Source organism: Ursus maritimus, unplaced genomic scaffold, assembly GCF_017311325.1.
Source record: "Ursus maritimus isolate PB19 unplaced genomic scaffold, ASM1731132v1 scaffold_3, whole genome shotgun sequence".
Classification (NCBI taxonomy): domain Eukaryota; kingdom Metazoa; phylum Chordata; class Mammalia; order Carnivora; family Ursidae; genus Ursus; species Ursus maritimus.
In genome coordinates, this window is record NW_024425563.1 from 94,825,322 (window position 1) to 94,844,339 (window position 19,018).

The 19,018-nt window shown below is 58.2% G+C and overlaps 1 protein-coding gene across 1 annotated transcript in view; it reads left to right on the top strand.

Annotated features, from left to right (window-relative positions):
* The first annotated feature begins 3,775 nt into the window (after window positions 1-3,775).
* ADCY1 (adenylate cyclase 1) overlaps window positions 3,776-19,018 on the top strand; it is a 92,398-nt gene continuing 77,155 nt past the window's right edge. The window contains exon 1 of the mRNA XM_040644490.1: window positions 3,776-3,904. Within this exon, the coding sequence (XP_040500424.1) occupies window positions 3,791-3,904 (114 nt within the window). The 5' untranslated portion in view covers window positions 3,776-3,790. The remainder of the gene's footprint in view (window positions 3,905-19,018) is intronic.

Genomic DNA, 19,018 nt, shown 5'->3' on the forward strand with positions numbered 1-19,018 from the left:
GTGTGGGGTGGGTGCATGGAGGCCAGGTGTGAGGGACAGGTACGTGGAGGCCAGGTGTGCGGGGGAGGTGTGCTGAGGCCAGGCATGTGGGGCGGGTGCATGGAGTCCAGGAGTGCAGGGCTGCAGCGTGTGCACTGCCCCTTCAACCTGGGGCCACGCCTCCTCGGTGCAGTGTGTCTGTGGAGTGGGGATGCTGGTAGGAGCAGCAAGGACCAGTCGTCGGCCAGGAAGCCATGAGGTCATGCAGCCATGAGACAAGGGCTCTGGAGGTGTTGGCTGGGGCAGTGGTCCAAGAAAGAGGCCAGGGCACAGGGCCTTGGTCACTGGGACCCCCTCCCCCAGAACCCCGCTGGAGGAGTACTGAGCAACCGAGGCAGGAGTGTGGTGGGTGAAGGATGAGGAGGGGCCTGGTGCTCCCGTGGGCAGCATCCCAGGGCGTGACCTGGTGTGGGGTCAGGAAGAGTGGGGGTGGCAGCCCTCACGTGGCTGGGGAGCAATGAGGAGGGGCCGGACCTGGCAGCCCTGATACCCCCAGAATGAGCTGAACGGGGGGCCTGGGGGGCTGGGTTTCCCTCCAGGAAGGCAGAGAGGAGGGGCCTGGCATGGGACGAGCAGCGTCTTAGGGTGCTGACCTCCACAGGCCAAGTTCAGGGCCCCCTTGGCCTGTCTCACCCGCGGCAGTCCCTTTGGCTACTGGTGTGAACCGACAGCCCCTCTGGGCCACACCAGCTGGCCGGTGACTGTGGCCATGCTTCTCTGCATTGTCACCCTCATCACTGATCACTGATTAGGTGGCTGGATAGTGAAACCTCTCTGTGGCCCATTGGGTGGTGGCTGTGTCTGATCACGAGCGTGGGGGTGAGTGAAGGAGGGAGGGGCGGGCAGGGCGGCAGGTGGTGGGGCTCATGGTAGCCCCCTGGCTGGGGGAATGCCGAGCACTAGGCAGAGGACACACCTCTCCCCGAAGGTCTCTGCCCCCACCTCCCCCTGGCTGCTGGACACCGACTCCTCCTCGTCGTGGGCAGCTTCAACAGAGTGGACTGGGTAGGCGGGCACTCAGTGACCAGCCAGCTGGGCCTCAGTTTCCCTGGGTGGATCATCATGGCCGGAGGGAAGGGAAGGAGTGATGACTGTGTGTGTAGAGGGGTGGCCCGGTCTACCCTCACCCTGCTGGCCGCTTCTCCCTTGACCCCACGGTCTGCCCTGTGGCCCGGGTCCCACCTGTGCCCAGCCTCCCTGGGGACACCACGTTGCCCAACTTCCACTCCTGGCCGGCTAAGGCCTTACTTTCTGGAGAAGCCATGTCTGCTTGTCCATGAGCGTGACTGGTGGTGTCCCGGCCCCAATGTGGGGCTGCGCATGGTGCTGGCCCCTCCATGTGGAGGCTGGGGGGCGCCGGGACGGGAGGGCGTCTCAGAAGGGCTGGTGCCGTGTCTCGGGAGGACGTTCTGTGTCTCACTGGTTCCCTTGCCTTCCAAACGTTACATGGAGGCCGGGCGGGGGCAGCAGAGCCCGACTGATGACGCGTCGACCGGGAAGAGACGTGTGCTCTGTGCAGTGACGCGTGATTGTTGGACTGTTTGGAAAAGTGCCCACGACGGTGCTTGTGGGCATCGTAACCGCGTGCAGCATGTTTAAATATTGACTGTGCGGAGCTGCCCTCTGTTGTTCCATGCGCGCCGGGCCTCCTGCTGCCTCCGACAAGTGGCTCCACGAACAGTGTGCGTGACTGATCCCCAGAAAGAGCAGATGGTCTGAGAGGACAGAAAACACGGTCTGGTCACCGGGACACGGCCCAGGCCCCTGGGACGGCCACACTGCCCCTCCTCCCCGCCGCCCCATGCCTGTTGAGAGCCCGGTACAGGCGCTGCAGAAGCAGGTCCTCCCAGCCCTGTACCTGTTTCAGGCAGGGGGTGCTCCAGCGAGGGTCCGACAGCGAGTTTAGAGGGACACGGAAGGATGGCCGGTCACACAGAGATGGTCTGGTCGGGTCACAGGGAGGTGAGTGGGTGACGGGGGGGGGGTGACGGGCTCACCGTGGTTATAGGACTTGGGCAGCTCCCTGTGCCCTCACAGGGATGGCGGTTTTCTGACTGCGCGGTGTGGAGGGGCGCTGTCCTGGTGATACGTTCCTGCGTCCGCTGAGACGTGAGCTTGGCAAGCGTACGTGAGCCTGGTGTCCCCGGCGTGCCGGCGAGCTCACCCGTGTTTGGGGAAGGACGGTTTTGTGCGAGGCCCTAGGGATTCGTGTCCCTGGCTTTCTCATGTCCCTGTCACCTTCTTGAATAGCTCTGCTGTCTGCAACCACGGCCCCGTGTGCCCCTCCAGAGGGACATGTCACCGAGGCTGTCACACTCACCGGTCCTCTGTGCCACGGTCTGTACCCGGTGCGTCCCACACTGTCCTTGAGGCTGCAGCCCCCCGGTCTGCGTCCCTGCCTGCTCCCCGCCCCAGCCTCTGGCCGCATCCATCCAGGTGCTGCGGGTTCTCCGTCCATGCGGCCTTGTGGCCTGCCCTCCCTTGTCCTGCCGCTTGTCCTGGGCAGGGCCCTCTGGCCAGGGACCTCTGCCCGCCCGCCTCCGTGTTTGTTTCGTCCCACGTAATCGTGTGCCAGTCGCAGCAGTGACGCCCAGAAAGTGTGTGCGTCCCATCAGACATGGAAATCCAACCAACCTCTCCGCAGAGACTGAGGGCAGTGGCTTTTGTGTGACGTTCATACACACCGTAGCCCCTTGGGGAGGTGGGCCTGGGGTACTGGGTGTGTCCCTGGGCCCAAGAGCAGTGGGACAGACCATCAGAGGAGGCTGAGTGGGGAAGTGGGGTCTGGTCCTCGCCGGGTCTGCCACGACTGCCGTGTGGCCATCTTGCGCTCCCGGGCGGTTTGGACCGGCCTCGAGTTAAGGCTGCTGAGAGCAGACGTCCTGCAAGGCCCCCTTCCTGGTCCAGCAGGTGCGAGCCTCCGAGTCTGGGCTATGGCCAGCGCCCCAGGCGGGTCTTTCTCGCCGGCCCCTTCCTCGATTCCCGTCCTTTGCAGAGAGTGGGAGCCCTGCGGCACGGGCCAAGCAGGGGGCTCTGGACGCCGTGTTCCCTGGATGTTCCCTCATTTCGGGTGCTTGCAGCATGCTCATGTGTGCTCCTTTTTTCCTTTTGCTTCTAATCTGCTTTCCTTCGCTGCCCCGTTCGGGAGCCTCTGCTCTCTCCTGGCGTCGTGTTTTCTCGGATGGTGTCGTGGGGCGGCCGTCGGGTACAGCCCAGCACAGCAGCCTGAACAGCGACGTCTGTCCCTCCCAGGCCTGGAGGCGGGACGGGCGGGATCCCATCCTTCCAGGCCCGGTTGTCCCGAGGCCTCTCCTGGGTGTAGACGCCATCTCCTCTCTGGGTCCTTGCAGGCTCTCTTCTTCATGTGCGTCCGTGTCCTGGTCCCTTCGTCTTAGGATGACGCCAGTCACACGGCCCTCCCCTGTGACCTCGTTTTAACATAACTACCTCTTGGAAGACCTTATGTCCAAATGCAGCCACACTGTGCAGTGCTGGGGGGCAGGCTTGCACGTGAATTTGGGGGACGCGCCCTGTGTGCTGTTCTGCTACGTGACCGCTCTGAGCGCAGGAAGCCGGCCGCGCGATGGGTCCGGCCGGCGCACCAGGCACCCTGGGCAGCGTGGTCGATACACGGGCTGGTGGTTGGAGGCCGTAGGAGCCGCGCTGGCAAGCTCGCGCCCCACGTGCGTGGTGCTCTGTGTTCTCTGCCTTCCAGCTTGGTGCCAACGCCCTGCTCTTCCTCAGCGTGAACATGTACGGGGTGTTTGTGAGGGTCCTGGCCGAACGCTCCCAAAGGAAAGCCTTCTTGCAGGCCCGGAACTGCATCGAAGATCGGCTGAGGCTGGAGGACGAGAACGAGAAGCAGGTCGGTGCGATGGGGCTGTCGGCTGCAGGGATGGGTGGGGAGTGGGGCATGGGGCAGGGAGCACAGGGCAGGGAATGCAGGGTGGGGGATGCAGGCCAGGGTGCACGGATTTAGGGGCATGGGGCTGGGTGGAGGGCAGGGAGGGGGCAGTGTGGGCCTGGAGTACGGGGCAGGGAGCACAAGGTGGGGAGCACAGAACACAGAGTAAGGATGGTTAGGGGCATCAGGCCCAGGTTGGCCCCCTCAGCAAGTCAGAGGAGACAGGACAGCTGCAGTGGGGTCTCTCTAGACGTGGAGGTGGAGTATCTGCCACCTTGTGTGGTCCCCAGCCTCAGTTTCCCCATTGGTGAGACAGGTGCACCTAGGTGACGCTATAGGGTTGGGAGGTGTCAGGGAGAGCTGCAGAGCTTGCCTTGTGGGTTTGTTGCCCTGGAGGGGGCTGAGCTGCTTGAAAGCATGGGCTGGGGGGTTGCTTGTGGGGACGGGTGTTGGGGGGGGATTCAGCTGGAATCAGCTTCCGTGGAGCTGGGGGGTGGGAGGGGTGAGGCAGGTCCTGGCCGGCCTTGGTGCAGGTGTGGTGGGCCCTGACCTGCCGGCCAGAGTGACCCACAGAGAGGCAAAGCCTCCACTGACCCTGAGGCTGTCCCTGTGATGGTGGTTGTCATGGAAACCCTGCACCAGCAGTCGGGCTGTGAGCCTGGGGCGCACCTGCCCTGCTTCTGCCGCGGCCTGCTGGGGCAGCAGGACCACTTCCCCCATCTAAAGGGTGAGCTGGACCGGTTCCCACTGCCTGGAGCCATTGTCAGTCGCGTGTCCCCAGCCTTGTCCCTGTCAGGGGTGTCTCCCGGTCCACTGCTGTCCTGGGCCCACGGGTGATCTGGGAGCTCCAGGGAAGGCCCGTAACAGGGAGGTCCCAGGCTCTGCTTTACCAGAGTGTCGGTGGCCAAGCCTTGTGTTCGTGGGGGTGGCAGGTGGGATTGCTCGGTATGCGAGAGCCCGCTGGGTTGCAAATGCTGGGCGTGGAGTACGAGCTGCACATTTAAAACACGCACACACGTGTGTTTATTTATAGATACTGTAACGATACCTAGTGTTTACGGTGCAGGTAGGTTACGGTTTAGAAGCAGATGACGTATGTGTGTGTAGATCGTGTGTATCTGTGGGTGGACTCGTCTGTGGGAGTTACACACCGTGTGTACATGGGTGTGCACATGTGTGACATGCATGTGTGTGCTCGTGTTGTATGCCACACGTGCGGATATGTGTTCATTTGTGTCTGTACGTACGTGTGTGTATGTGGGGCATGTGTGCAAATGTATGTGTCTGTGTGTGTGTATACACACGTGTGGGTTTGCATTCATGTGGACTCTGCACATGCCAAGGTCTCTGTACATGTGTGTGCATGTGTGTGTATGTGTACGGGGATCTACGTACGTATGCATGTGCATATGTGTGCGGATGTGCACATAAGTGTGCATAGAGTGTGTGTTCACATACATGTGTGTATAACTGTGTCTGTAGGTGCATATGTGTGTATACGTGTGTATGGGTGTGGATGTGGATATGAGTGTAAGTGTGTGTGCAGGTGTGTGCGTGCATGCCTGTGTACAGGTGTGTGTGGATGTGTGCGTGTGTTTGTGTGTAAATGTGTGGATGTGTGCACCTGTGGGTGTGTGCACGTAACTGTGTAAGTGTGTGGAAGTGTGCATGCACGTGCGTGACGGTGAGTGTCTAAGCGTGTGTGCGTGCATGTATGCACACACGTGTGTATGATCGTGAGTCCTCGGGGGCTGTGCCCTGAACGTTTCTGCCGCTGGCGTCACCCCCGCCAACGGAGAGGCTCTTGACCGCTTCTGAGACGCTCGAGTGCAGTGTTGTCATCCCCCCTTCGGTGCCTCCCTTGACGTCCTGGAAGAAGCGACATCTGGGCAGGTTCCTGTGTCTTTCTGAATCTTCCTTTGCTTTTCCTCCTGTTCTCTGTGTCCTCTGCATTTCCTTTCCAATGTCTTTCTTTCCTTGCTTGGTGTGTGTCTGTCTTCATTTCTCTCTTACGTTGGCTGCCTTTCCCATGGAGTACGGAAGGTTCCGGCCCTAACGTGTCTCCTAAGCCTGGGTGCGTCTCCAAACTCAGGGTTGTCCACGTGTGGTGCTACAGTAGTGGCCGCGGTGTGGACCGCGCTTGCGTGGACGGACCCCCAGGTGTGTGCTCTCCGTGTGCCCACGGCCTTGGCCCCAGGAGCCAGCGGTCACGTGCACTCCTGCTGTCACAGGACGGCTGTGTGGGCCCAGCACGCGCCGCTCTGCGTGTGCCGTCTCACGCGGGTTCAGAGCAGCTCTGCCGGCAAGGGCGTGTCTTCTCATCCCGCAGAGCAGGGCGCCCAGACCCGCGGGTGCTCAGGGCTGGTGTTCTCACGCGGGAAATCAGCAACACGGTGACTGTCACCCAGTCCCATCAGCGCAGTGAGTGCTCTGTGTCCCCAGGTTTGGTCTTTGTGTATCTTCTTTTCCCACGTCGTTGTCACGATTGTGTCTGGATCATTATATTTTCTGCATTTTCCCACAGCACTTTAACTGTAACTTGAGGCAGCTGCTCCTTCTTCCCATGCGTGTGTGTGCACGTGTGCGTGCGCGTGTGCATGACTCTGTGTTCTCGGCACCGACATTTAGATTCTGTGTTTTAAAAAATGTTATTCCTCACGACCATCTCTATTCATGTAGACTGGACGTTTCCCTCGGTTGTGTTATGGGGAGAGCAAATATGATTTCGTTTCTCTCCCTGGGCCCGGGGAGAGAATAACACTGTGCTCCATTTTATAGGTTACCCCCGATGACACTCAGCTCTGGGGGACCCGCCAGTCCGTGGGTGGGGAGGCTGAGGCGGGCCCGGTGGTCGGGGCCCTGGTGCGTGGCCTGGGGGAGGTCTGACCCCCACTGTCTGTTTGGACTGTGCCTCCTGGCCGTGCAGTAACGCAGATGGCCACTGCGTTCCATGGGTTTGCGTGCTTCTCCGTGGATGTGCGTTTGCACCCCTCCCGGTCTGTGCTCTTGCTGTCCCCGTGGGTGCAAACAAGCTGCTCACTGTTGAGAGGCTGGTGCTTCTTCCGGAGGGATCCCCATGTCACTAGCTCTGTCTCTCTGGCCTTGCTTTCCTTTGTGTAAGGGAAACATATTTGCAAACATATCAGTTACTTCTCTTGGTGGTTTCATCTGGTGCTTTGGGAACAGGAGGGGGAGTGTGGACAGGTCACTTCCGTGCGTCTCTGGATGTCCCAAGACTGGATGAGTCAGGACCTTGACCTGCACGCCTTTCCTGTCGGAGCCTGTGGGTTGGTCCGTCACACGGCAGTGGCTCCCTGGGCAGCCCCGTTACCTGCACTTGGGGATCACTCCCAGCCTCTGGCTGGCCCGGCTGCTTTTCGCTCACGAAGCCCAGTCTCTGGGACAGTTCAGACGGGCTTGGCTGCCTCTTGGGGGCTCTCAAGTACCGGCACGCACCTGGCATCTCACACTGCCTGGGGACGGCCCGGCAGGCGCAGGGCAGCGGGAGGTGGCCGAGGCAGCTCTGGGTTATAGGTGAGGGACACCCGACCGTATGGCCTGGTCACGGTCGGTGTGTGTTTTCATGTTTGACTCAATTAACAAAGAATCCAATTTAATAGCAGCTTCTAGGGCCTTTTCTAGACCCTGAGCCCGTAAGAAGTCACCCTGGTGATGTGCGAAGGGATATTCGCAGATGCACCCTGATTCCAGGATGGCGTGCTGGGGCCGCACCCCAATTCTGAGAAAGGGTTTGGGGGATGTACCTCAGTTCTGGGAGGGGATCCTAGGGGACATGCTTTGGTTCTGGGAGGGGGTCCTGAGGGGATGCACCCTGATTCTGGGAGAGGGTCCTGGCGGATGCACCCTGATTCTGGGAGGGGGTCCTAGGGGACATGCTTTGGTACTGGGAGGGGGTCCTGAGGGCACGCACCCTGATTTTGGGACGGGGTCCTGGGGGACATGCTTTGGTTCTGGGAGGGGGTGCTGGCTGGGGTGTCCAGCTCTGGACTGACCACTGTGTGGTGGCAGGTGAACTCACTGGCTTCTGCAGGAGATGGCGGATGCTAGGGGGAGGGTGGTCTAGGAATGGGATCCTGGGTGATGTGAGCTGGGGGAGGAGCGTAAGCAGAGAAGCCGAGGCCAGCGTGCATGGTGTGTGGTGCGTGGTGGTCGTCAAGGGAGGTCTTTCCTTTGTTGTGGCCTCAGCTGGGAGGACACGGGAGATGGGGGGGGGCGGCAGGAAGCTATGTGCACGTGGCCGTGCACGGGAGCTCTGACGGGTACTCGCAGGGAGAAGGGGTCAGGCCGAGGTAAGAACTTGGAGGCAGGGGCGGGGCTGTGAGTGCGCACCCAGCAGGGCTGAGGTGGGAGGCTTCCCGGAGCAGGAGACACAGTGCGTCAGCGCGCAAAGTGGTTGCTTTACCCTCCCCAGGGCGGTGCCTGCAGGATGGGCCTGGCTTGGATGATACCCCCAGCCAGCAGGCTTGCGGGAGGGGAGAGCAGGGCCCGCGCTGAGGTGCAAACCCCCAGCGTTAGAACCTGTCTGTCCCCGCAGTGGGTCAGGACACGGTGGTACGCACCGCTCTGCTCCAAAATCCAGGGCTGGCGGGCTCTTGTCTACTGTTTGTGGATCTGATGCCAGCACCTTCTTGGTCCATGTTGGTCACTTCTCCTTTGGTGTGGGGTGTAGGGTGTTCGGTGCCTGGGACGCCTCCAGGGAGGAGCTGCTAATCGCTCCCCTCCCTCCCTGTTGTTTAGAACTAACAGCCCTCTGTTTGTGGAGACAAATCTAGAAGAAAGTACAGCCGCTCTGGCTGCAGAACCTGAGAGTGTGTTCATCTCCTGTCCTGCTGGTGGAGCCACGGGGTCTGGAAGAGGGTGGGCAGGGGCTGTCTGCTGCACTGGACGTTACTCTACTTCTAGAAGCTTCTCCGCCGTACGATGGAAAAGCTCCCTGAGTTGTCAGTGTCCCCGAGGCTGACTCCTTTAGGAGGGACTTCGGTGTGGAGACCACCCCTCCCACCAAATCAGCATGGACGCTTGCCGCTACACCCCTGTGCAAGGTTGTGGCTGAGCACAAGGTGGTGCGTGATCCAGAATGTTCTTCCTGTCCGAGTTCACACCCCGATTTTAGGCTTTTGCGTTGTAGTCCAACCCGTAAGGACTTTATTTTGTTTTACAAATCTGGAGCTGACTCAGAGAATTTGTGACTCAGGAGGGAAAATGAGGTGAGTAACAGAGTCACTGGTGGCAGGGTGGGCACAGCGGAGGCTGAAGCCCAGGACCCCCCAGACCAGCCACGTTCCCCCTTTCCAGCCCTGTGTGTCCCGAGCCACGCTAGGCTCTGCAGAGGATTTTTTGCTTACAGATCCCAGAGGTCAAATCCTCCTAAAGACCTGGGAGGGTCTTCTAACAGGAGTCTTTTACTTTGAGAACAAAAATGTCCAATGTTGGGTCTTTGAAATAGTAAAGCCTTAGAGCAACTGGTCAGGAAGAAAGAACAGCATAAAGAGGGGTCTTAGGGACGGGAAATGTGGCTGCAGACAGAGCTGGGCTAAAAATAGATACGAGGTTGGGGCACCTGGGTGGCGCAGTCGTTAAGCGTCTGCCTTCGGCTCAGGGCGTGATCCCAGCGTTCTGGGATCGAGCCCCACATTAGGCTTCTCCGCTAGGAGCCTGCTTCTTCCTCTCTCGCTCCCCCTGCTTGTGTTCTCTCTCTCGCTGGCTGTCTCTCTCTGTCAAAATAAATAAATAAAATCTTTAAAAAAATAAAAAAAATAAAAATAGATACGAGGGAAACACTCAGGATGTGTTGATACCAGAATATTTGAACACTTAGACAAGATACGCCAATTCCCGTAAAGTGTCTGCTCCCGAAACTGATTGGAGAAGAAAACGAAGGGTTTGGAAAGCCCGTGACCACTAACATGTCGACTTGGCACTAATGGTCATCTCCAGGTCGGGCGGTTCACCCATGAGCCTTGTGGGCGTCCAGGAAAGGTGCCGTTCCCGCCCCCGCCTGTCCCGGGGATGCACACGCAGGGTGACCCTACAGAGTCGCTGACATGCAGGTCACATGCACACGTGGGGAGCGGCCCCTACTCCCAGGCTGTGTTTGCAGGTGCGGTCACCCCGAGGCCCTTGGCCTCCTGGCACCAAGTGGTGAGCGGGTTTTGTCTGGACCCCTTGGTGTGTCAGTGTGCAGTCTGCGGGGCTCGGGAGGGGCTGGCACTTCCCCCTGTGTTGTCGTCTCCACGATTGCCCAGACTCCATGGAAGCAGAGCTGAGGCCACGGCGCTCAGCCCCACACCCGTGCAGCGCCCCTGGCTCAGGCCGGCACCAGACCTTCTGACTTGGGCCGTGGGGCAAGGCCAACATGCACGCCCTCCATCCCACCTGCACGGAGCCTGCTCTGGAAAGCAGGGCCTGCCCAGCATTTCTTCGGCCGTGCATGCAGGGCGCTGGTGGTGGCTGGTCCCGTGGGAACAGGGGGGCCATCCCTCCTTCCCGCCGGGTGGTTCATTTCTACCTGCACACGAGGCAGGGGCGTCCCGCTGGATTCTTAAAGCCCCTTGCATGGCCTTTTCTTGGAGCTGGTGAAGAGAGAGATGCTGCTTTCTCTTCATATCAGGACACTAGTCCTGTCAGATTAGGATCCCACCCTTTGGCTTCATTAAACCTTAATTATCTCCTGAAAGCCCCCCTGCAAATATAGTCACATTGGGGATTAGGACTTTAACCCAGGAACTTTGAGGGGACACACTTGGGTTTGTGGCACCTGCCAAGTTCACGCAGAAGCCAGGTGCATGGTTTGGGGGTACAGAGAGGCTGGCCGTACCTCCTGGCTGGGTCATGGTCGAGAGGCCTCACGGTGCCCAGGGCTGGATTGGCCCCCAGCCTCAGGACTCCCTATGTGGCCTCTTTCCTGGGTGCCACGTGAAGTAGAATGGTACAGTTGGAAGTGGAGAAGGAGGCCGGGGCTGTTGAAGGAGGGGTCATCGGCTGTGCTCCCCCCCTTCCTTCCTGCTCTGAGTCGTGAGGCAGGAAGCCTGTGCAGGCTCCTGGACTGGGTTCTTGGCCTCGTGAGCCAGTCACTGACTGTCCCTGGGTCTCTCACTCGCCAGCTCAGGCGGCTCTGGGGTCACTGGCCTGATTATGGGACATGATGACAAAAGGGAGATTCTCCAGGTGGGTCTGACCTCATCACCTGGGGGGTTTGAAAGATGGGTGTTTCCTCTGGCTGGGGCTGAGGGGACTCCGAGGGGCTCTGGGCAGGAGGAGCACTGGGAGACCTCAGGATGGAGGGGCCACGTCCAGGACTGCGGCGGCCTGGGGTGCCGAGAGCAGCCCTGGCCGACAGCCGGCAGGGAAACTCGCTCCTCCGACCGACAGACCAAGCTCATGGAGTCGGCTGCTGCAGCCCGAGCTCTCCCGGCTGCGCTGGCCGTGGCCCAGGTGCCTACCCGGGTCCAGCTGGGCTCTGTGCATGTGTGGACATGCCCGGGGCCTGCCAAGCAGCAGAGACGGGCAGTTCATCTCTGTTCAAGTAGACCTTTCTGGGCCTGACGGGTGACGTCCTTCAGCCTCTGACTGCCTGTCACCCACGATCACTTTGCTCCCCGCGCGGCCCTTAGCATAGCAGCTCGGCTCGAAGTGCACTCTCGACACCTCTGTCCATGACGCCTTCCCCTGCCCGCGGGGACACGGGGCTGGCTCACCCAGACAGTGTGAGAGAGCATTTCCCCCCAGCAGGCCAGTAGAGCTAAGGCACCCCGTGTTGTGAATTGAACTTGTGGGGTCATAAGTTCTAGAGCTGAAGCAGTTATGGGATTCCCGTGTGGGGGGGTCATCCATGGCCCCGCACATCTGAACGCCTGACCCATGGCAGGCGGTGGAGACGCTGGGATGGTGGGAGGCTGGTGCCAGCCCTCACTCGGCAAGACTTGATGTAAGTGTGCGTGGGACGCAACTCCACCCAGTCCCCCAGGGGTGCGCCACAGGGAGGTTGGGGGGGGGTCCATGGGACGTGTAGTGTGGAGAAGGGGCAGGGCATCATTTGGCTGGGCTCTGAAGGATGTGTAGGAGTTTGCCAGGTAGAGGCTGGGAAGTGGGGCACAGTAGATGGCATTCAGGCAGCCAGATGGGGGTCACCGGTGTTGGTAGGTGGTAAGCTGCAGCTCTGTCTCCCTTTGGCCTGGAGGGGTCGGGATGAGTCTGGAACGGCTGCCCCACCGGCGGTGAAGACCACTCGGGGGTCTCAGCATGTTCCTGGCTTCCCACTGGGGTCTAACCCTGAGCTCCGAGGCCGTCACAGCTGGAGAGTGTGGGGATGGGATGAGAGGCCTCTGAAGGTCACCTTGTAGCTTGCAGGTGGCCTCCTCCCCTGCCACTCCCCACCGCCTAGCCAGGAAGCCTGTCTCATGAGACCCCGCCCTGAGATCAGCCTCGCGCCCTGAACGGAGGGGCCTCCGCTCCCAGGGCCCTGCTGTTCCTCAAACACCATTGCGGAATGACGTCCAGCCGTTTATAAAGCGTATCCTCAGTTTGTCATTGTAACAAGGGAAACGGGCGTGTTTGATCTTCCACTATGGGTTTTCAGCGTGGTCCGGCCAATTCCCGGATCTCTCCAGAAGAACTACAGTTATTTACTTTTTAATTAAAAAAAAATAGGCCTTACAGATCTATAGTTTACATACCATCAAATTCAGTTGCCAGTTTGAAACAACTAAATGGTTTTCCCATATTTACAGTAATCATCATTATAATCTAATTGTAGGATGTTTTCATCAACCGGGAAGAAACTTGTGCCCTCTGGCAGTGAGCTTGGTAGGAATGGGGTCGTGCGGTGTGTGTGGCCTCTGGCGTGTGGCTTGAGCATTGGGGTCTGGAGACATGTCCATGTTGCAGCCTGTAAGTCAGAGCTGTGTGATGTCCGGGTCATCCCCGCTCTGTGGCTGTCACGGACAGTGCTCTGGAGAACGCTCCCGTGTGAGCGTGGGCTGGCAGGGTTTTTCATTTCTCTTGGGTGGATGGCCAGGAGTGGAATCGCGGGTCACGTGGGGACTGTTGAGCATTTCACACGTGGCTTTACCATTTTCTGTTCCCACCAGCAATGTATGAGGGTTTTCTCCACACCTGGATTCATCGTTTTCTCTTTTTTTTTTTTTAGAGATTTTATTTATTTATTCGACAGAGATAGAGACAGCCAGCGAGAGAGGGAACACAAGCAGGCGGAGTGGGAGAGGAAGAAGCAGGCTCATAGCGGAAGAGCCTGATGTGGGGCTTGATCCCATAATGCAGGGATCACGCCCTGAGCTGAAGGCAGACGCTTAACCGCTGTGCCACCCAGTCGCCCCTCATCGTTTTCTCTTGATAGAGCCTTTTTAGTTTGCGCTGATTACAGACGCACGTGTGATCATGAGCAGCAAGAGAGAGACATCCCATGTCCCCTCACCTCGCTTCCCCAGCTGCAGGAGACTGAGCAGTTGTGGCCAAGACGCAGAACATTCTGGCGCCGCATGGACCCCCACACCCCCTCCCCACTTCCAGCCCGGAGCTGGCAACCGCTGATCTGTCGTCCGTGTCTGTAAAGGTGTCCTCTCAGGAAAGTACTGTGTGTGGAGCCCGATGGCATGTAGACTTCCGGGCTTGGCATTTCCCACATTCCACTGGAGATCGATCCACATTCCGGCTGTGTCCGTGGCTCACCCCCTTTCCTTGCCAGTTGTGTTCCGTGCTGTGGATGGACCACTGTTGGACTGACTGCTCACCTGCTGGAGGACATCTCAGTGGTTTCCAGTTCGGGGTGATCGCGAACAGCGTTGCTGTGAACATTCCCGCAGTTTCGTGTGCGGACATGAGTCTTCGCTGCTCCGGGCTGAATGTCCGGGAGTACACAGTTGCTGGGTTGTGTGGTAGTTGCGTGTTTAGTTTACTGAGAAATCGTGAAGCTGCTTTCCAGAGTGTTTGGATCATTTTTCACTCCCAACCACAGAGTCTGAGGGATCCCGTTTCTCTGCACCCTCGCCAGCGGGTGGTGGTGTCACTGCTGTTGTAACACTTCTGATAGGTGTGTACTGGTGTATCACGGTGACTTGAATTTGCATTTCCCAAGGGGCTCTGACGTTGAACATCTTTTCATGTGGTTATTTGCCATCTCTGTGTCCTCTTTGGAGAAATGTCTGTTGAGATCTTTTGCCCATTTTCTAACTGAATCGATCTGTCTATCATCGATCTGTCTGTCTTTCTATCAATCTATCGTCTATTAATCATATCAATGAACCTATCATATCTATGTATCTGTCTGTCATATCTATCATATGTTTATTTATCATTATCATCATTGTGCTGGAGAGTTCTTTACACATTACAGGTACTAGTTCTTTGGCAGGTATGTGGTTTGCAAACATTTCTTCCCTGTCTGTAACTTGTCTTTTTATCCTCGTAACTAAGTTTTTTTGCAGAGCAAATGGTTCTGATTTTGATGAAGTTGGGTTCGTCAACTTGCCCTCTTATGGCTTGTGCTTTTGGTATCAAGTCTAAGAACTCTTTGGTCCCAGATCCCAAAGATTTCTCTTACGTGTTTTGTAAAACTTTCGAAGTTTTATATTTTACGTTGAAATATTTGATGTATTTTGAGTTAATATTTGCATCACGTGTGAAGTTTAGATCCAGGCTCATTTTTTTTTTTTTTTTTGCCTGTGGCATTCCAGTTGCTCCAATGCCATCTGTTGGAAATGCTATACGTCCTCCATTGCCAGTTGTATTGAGATATCATTGACATATAACATCCTGTAAGTTTAAAGCGTGCCACGTAATGATTTGGTTTATGCATATGTTGTGAGGTGACCACCACAATAAGTTTAGCTAGCATGCTTCACCTCACAGAGTTATGCTTTTTTTTTTCCCCTCTTGATGGGAACATTTAAGACCTACTCTGAGCATTTTTTCTGTGACTTCCTCACTTGGCAGGGGAAGGGGCCGCCGCCTTGACACTTCCGCGTGCAGTGGGAAGTCCAGGGTCCACACTGGGCCTCTGTGGGGCGCGTGGTGGTTCCTCCTTATTGCCACGCTGGAGAGGGGGTCTGGCTCCTGCCGGGACAGAGGAGCGGGAGAGCCCTTGGTCTCCCCTGACTCTGAGCAGGGTGTGTGTGCTACTGTGCAGAAAGGCCGGGCTGCTGGTGTCCTTGTGCGCTCGGTCCTCCTCACAGCGGGGGAGTGTGGACGTGTGCAGGAGTTTCGTTGGTTTGCCTGCAGCAGAGCCGTTGGTGTCTACAGTTTTCCTCTCATGAGGCTGCCCGTTTCCTGGCCCTTTGGCCAGAGAGAGCTGGGTTTGAGGGGAGCGCACTCTGGTGCCTGCTGGCGTTTCTGGATATTTCTGGGCCGCCTCGTCTCCAGCTCTCAGTCTGGGGGACGAGGCAAACGGAATGACTCTGGGCTGCTCCCCAGTCCCCACGTCTGCTTCTCTTTCCCTCTGTCTTTCGGAGTCTTCTCATGACTTTCACATGTAACACCCGGGACGAGCTGGAGGAGAAAGAGGAGGGCCAAGTGTCCTGGAAGCAGAGTCCTCACAACTGTTCCTTAAATACCGAACGTTTTTTAGGAATACTGTGTTTATTTGAAGTCACAGGTTGATCGTCAAGATAAATGTAGTCATGTTCATGGGACGCTGGGATACTTTGTAGGCTCCATCTTCATAAATCTTCCCTTTTGATTTCTGCCTTTGTATTTTATTTTGCCAGTTGGAAGGCGTCCGTGCTGTGCTCTCCTGACGCAGCGTTCGCAGTGTGTACTACAGCTTGGGGCGTTAGGCTGGGTTGGAGATTGGATGTGGAGTTCAGGTAAAATCGTTACGATGTCAGAGAACGATGCTGTCCCAGGTTTCGCTGTTTGTAATCGGGGATGGGTCCTTGATCTTGCCAGATGGCGTTTTGCTCCCAGTGGGAAAGTCGCATGCTTTTACTCTTGGTTACGTTGTCGGCTTTAGGCACCGTCGCTAATCTCACGGGTGGAGCGGATGCTGAGCCTTTGGTCAGAAGGACAGCCTGCCCTTAGGAATTTCACATGACAATGGCTTATGCATGCGAGAGCACTCTTTCCCTCATATTTGGGTTCCAGGGAGGCCCGTTATGGTTGACGTGGCAGAGCTGATCCATGCCACCCTGACAACCTAGTCTCCATCTGTTAACTGGTCTGCCATTGTTAGTGGCCCTCATCCTCATGAACCAAGGTGGTAGGTAGGGAGCCGGACATCATAACTATATCCCCAGCAACAGAGGGAGAAAAGGGAGAACAGGCTATCTTTAAGGAACATTCCAGAAGTCCTCATGTGGCCTTTCAAACCCTATATCATGGGCCTCTAGCTGTGAGGGGAGGCTGGACAATGAAGTGTTTATTTTAGGTCACTAAGCCCCAGATGAGAGCAAGGGGCTAGTCGTGCTAGAGGTGGAAAAGGGATCTGGGGACAGTGGCCAGCTCTGCCTCGGCCTCTCTCCCAGCGCCTGATGCCACTGCCCAGTGTTTCCAGCATGTTGCCCTCCTGTCCCCTCTGCCTTTTCAGGTCCTCCTTCCCTCCTGGTGCAGCCCTTGGTCTGCGGCTGACTCAGTTTCCCTATCCTAACTCCAGATCATGCAGGGCAGCTGAGGTGATGGAGAGACCAGGTCCCAGAGGTGTGCCAAAGCCGGGGTCCTCGGAGAGAGAGTGGTTCCAGGGTGATGGGGAGGAGGGTGTGATGGACATGGGAGGGGGAAAGCAGCCGCCCTTGTTTGATCTGATGTAGCATTTTTGTAGGTGCAGATGAGGGACTTAAGAGCCAACCCCTGAGCGGTGGGCCTCGGAATTGTGGCAGGCATGATGGGGAGTGGGGCCCTGCAGTGCAGTGACCCCTTCTCAGAGCACCTGCTCAGGAAGGTGTGGGCCTGTCTCCCGGTCTGATGTGACGGAATTCCAGTAGGGCTGAACTGATGGTCCCAAAGAGGCAGAGCTGGGATGCAAGGCCGGCAGCCATCCTTTCCCCCAGGGACCCTCCGTGCGGGGCACTCAGGTGTAGGTACGGCCCCTGAGCCCCTAATTGTGGCTCGGCGGCCCAGGTGGCCCAGGGTGTGGGGTCCCATGACATTGGGTCTTCCCCAGGAGAGAGCGTGAAGCTGCCCTGTGTGCTCTTCGGGCCCTTTGTGGGCGGCCTTCTGTAGTGTCCGGCTGCATCTGTGTCCCCACCTTGTGCCTTTTCCAGAAGTTTCCAGGTGTTGGAGTTGCTGATGCTGCTCTTGGCCTGTCCATGGGGTGGCCTGAGTGAGCCCCGCCCGGGTTCCCTCCACCTCCGGCACTGCCAGCCACTTGCAGACCGTGTCTCAGTCTCGCCCCAAAGGACCCCCAGCTAAGGAGGGGGTGGGCGTCCACCAGGCAGGCCCCCGTCACCCACCAGCTCCCACACCCTGTGCAGTGGCTTTTTAGCCCCTGGGGCTGTCCTCACATGCTCAGCCTGGACACTTCTGCATCTGGAGCCTGTGTGCTCAGCCAGGACTCGGGGGCATCTCCCCCCAGGTGACCCAATGTCAAGAGTGGCCAGAGGCCATTGCACTATTGTGATGTCCCTCCTCTGCCTCGGAGTCTGTCCCTTTGGCAGCTGTGTGCGTGGGGCACAGGGTGGAGCAGCCTTGCTCGGGACACACAGCTCTGGGCACAGGCTCCAGGACCAAGCCCTGGGCCGGCCTGACCCACACTTGGCTCCTCCCAGCATCCTGCGGTGCTGGGCCTGGCCTTCCCCCTCGGCAGCCTATGTGGAGATACACTCCCTAGGGAAGCTTCCCAAGTGTGTGGGATACATTGTCCCAGGCACAGGAAGGGCTCTGTGGAATCTGGCAAGAGGGCTGGAGCCTGCACACCCCGCCCCAGGCCTCCATGGCCTCCATGGCCATCATGGCCATTTCCCAGAGGCCTGCTGGGCTCTGTGTGACCACTGTCACTGCTGTTGCTCTGATCGTCCCCCTGAGGTCGTTACATGGGATTATGGCTGCTCCAGGCAGGGACGTGGCCTCACAGAATGGATCTGTGGTCCAGGAGAGTCACTGGCTGCCTGCTCTGGGCTGGGGGATGCCAGGTGCTCGAGGGCTTTGCTAGAGTTCCTCTGGTGATGGGACAGGCTGTAGCTGAGGGGTCGGGGGGCCCAGAGCAGAGCCTGGGGCTGGAGGGATGGAATGAGGGAGGGGCTTCTCTTGCCCTGTCTCTCATGTGTTTGCACTTGTAAGCAGGTTGTCCTTCCTAATTCTACATGGGATTTCAACCCCGATCTCTTGTTTGCTTTCCGAAGCAGGGTGGGAAGGGGATTGAGAGAGACCGAGGGATGGGCCTCTGATGCAGGTGTGACTGGTTGGTCAAGGGCCAGTGGGGTTGAGGTCAGGCAAGGATCCCTGGGAGGAAGAGAGGCAGAATCTGGATGAGGAAACTGAGTCCTTGGAAGAGGGATGGAATCTCTAGGGCAGCAGGGCTCCTCTGGAAAAGCCTAGGTGTTTATTCCATTCTCGGGGCGGCGGGGGTGGGGAAGAAAACATCTGACTCCCCTAGAGAAGGAAGAAATCAGAAGACAAGACCAGGGGGAAATGCAGTGTTGTCTGTTTATCTCCATGAGATCAGGGAACCCCTGCTGGTCCTGGGGAATGGGCTTTTACAGCCTATCTTGGGGTCCCTCTCAGGCCCATGTTGGGCAGTGGGCTGGGGAGGGAGGCCGGGCCATCCTGGTCGGAGGCAGTGGTGTTTCCTGCCTGTGACCCCTGCTCGCTGTAGCTGGGGCACACGGGTGGGTGGGCAATGGGGGAGGGTCGCCACGGTGGCCTGCGTATTCCGGAGGTGATGCTGGCCCCTACCCAGTGCTCTGGGAGCGAGTCACCTGTGTAATGACAGGCCAGGCCTGGGCCCAACGTGCTGGGGCTTGGGGGCCAGGCAGGATCTGCTGGACCAGACCGCATGCTGGCGCCTGTGTGGAGGGTCTGCAGCCCCTCATGCGGGGCAGCTCGTCAGCACCAGCCCCGGTGGAGTGATTGAGGTCTTGCGGGGAAGCCCCTGCGGTTTCACACGGG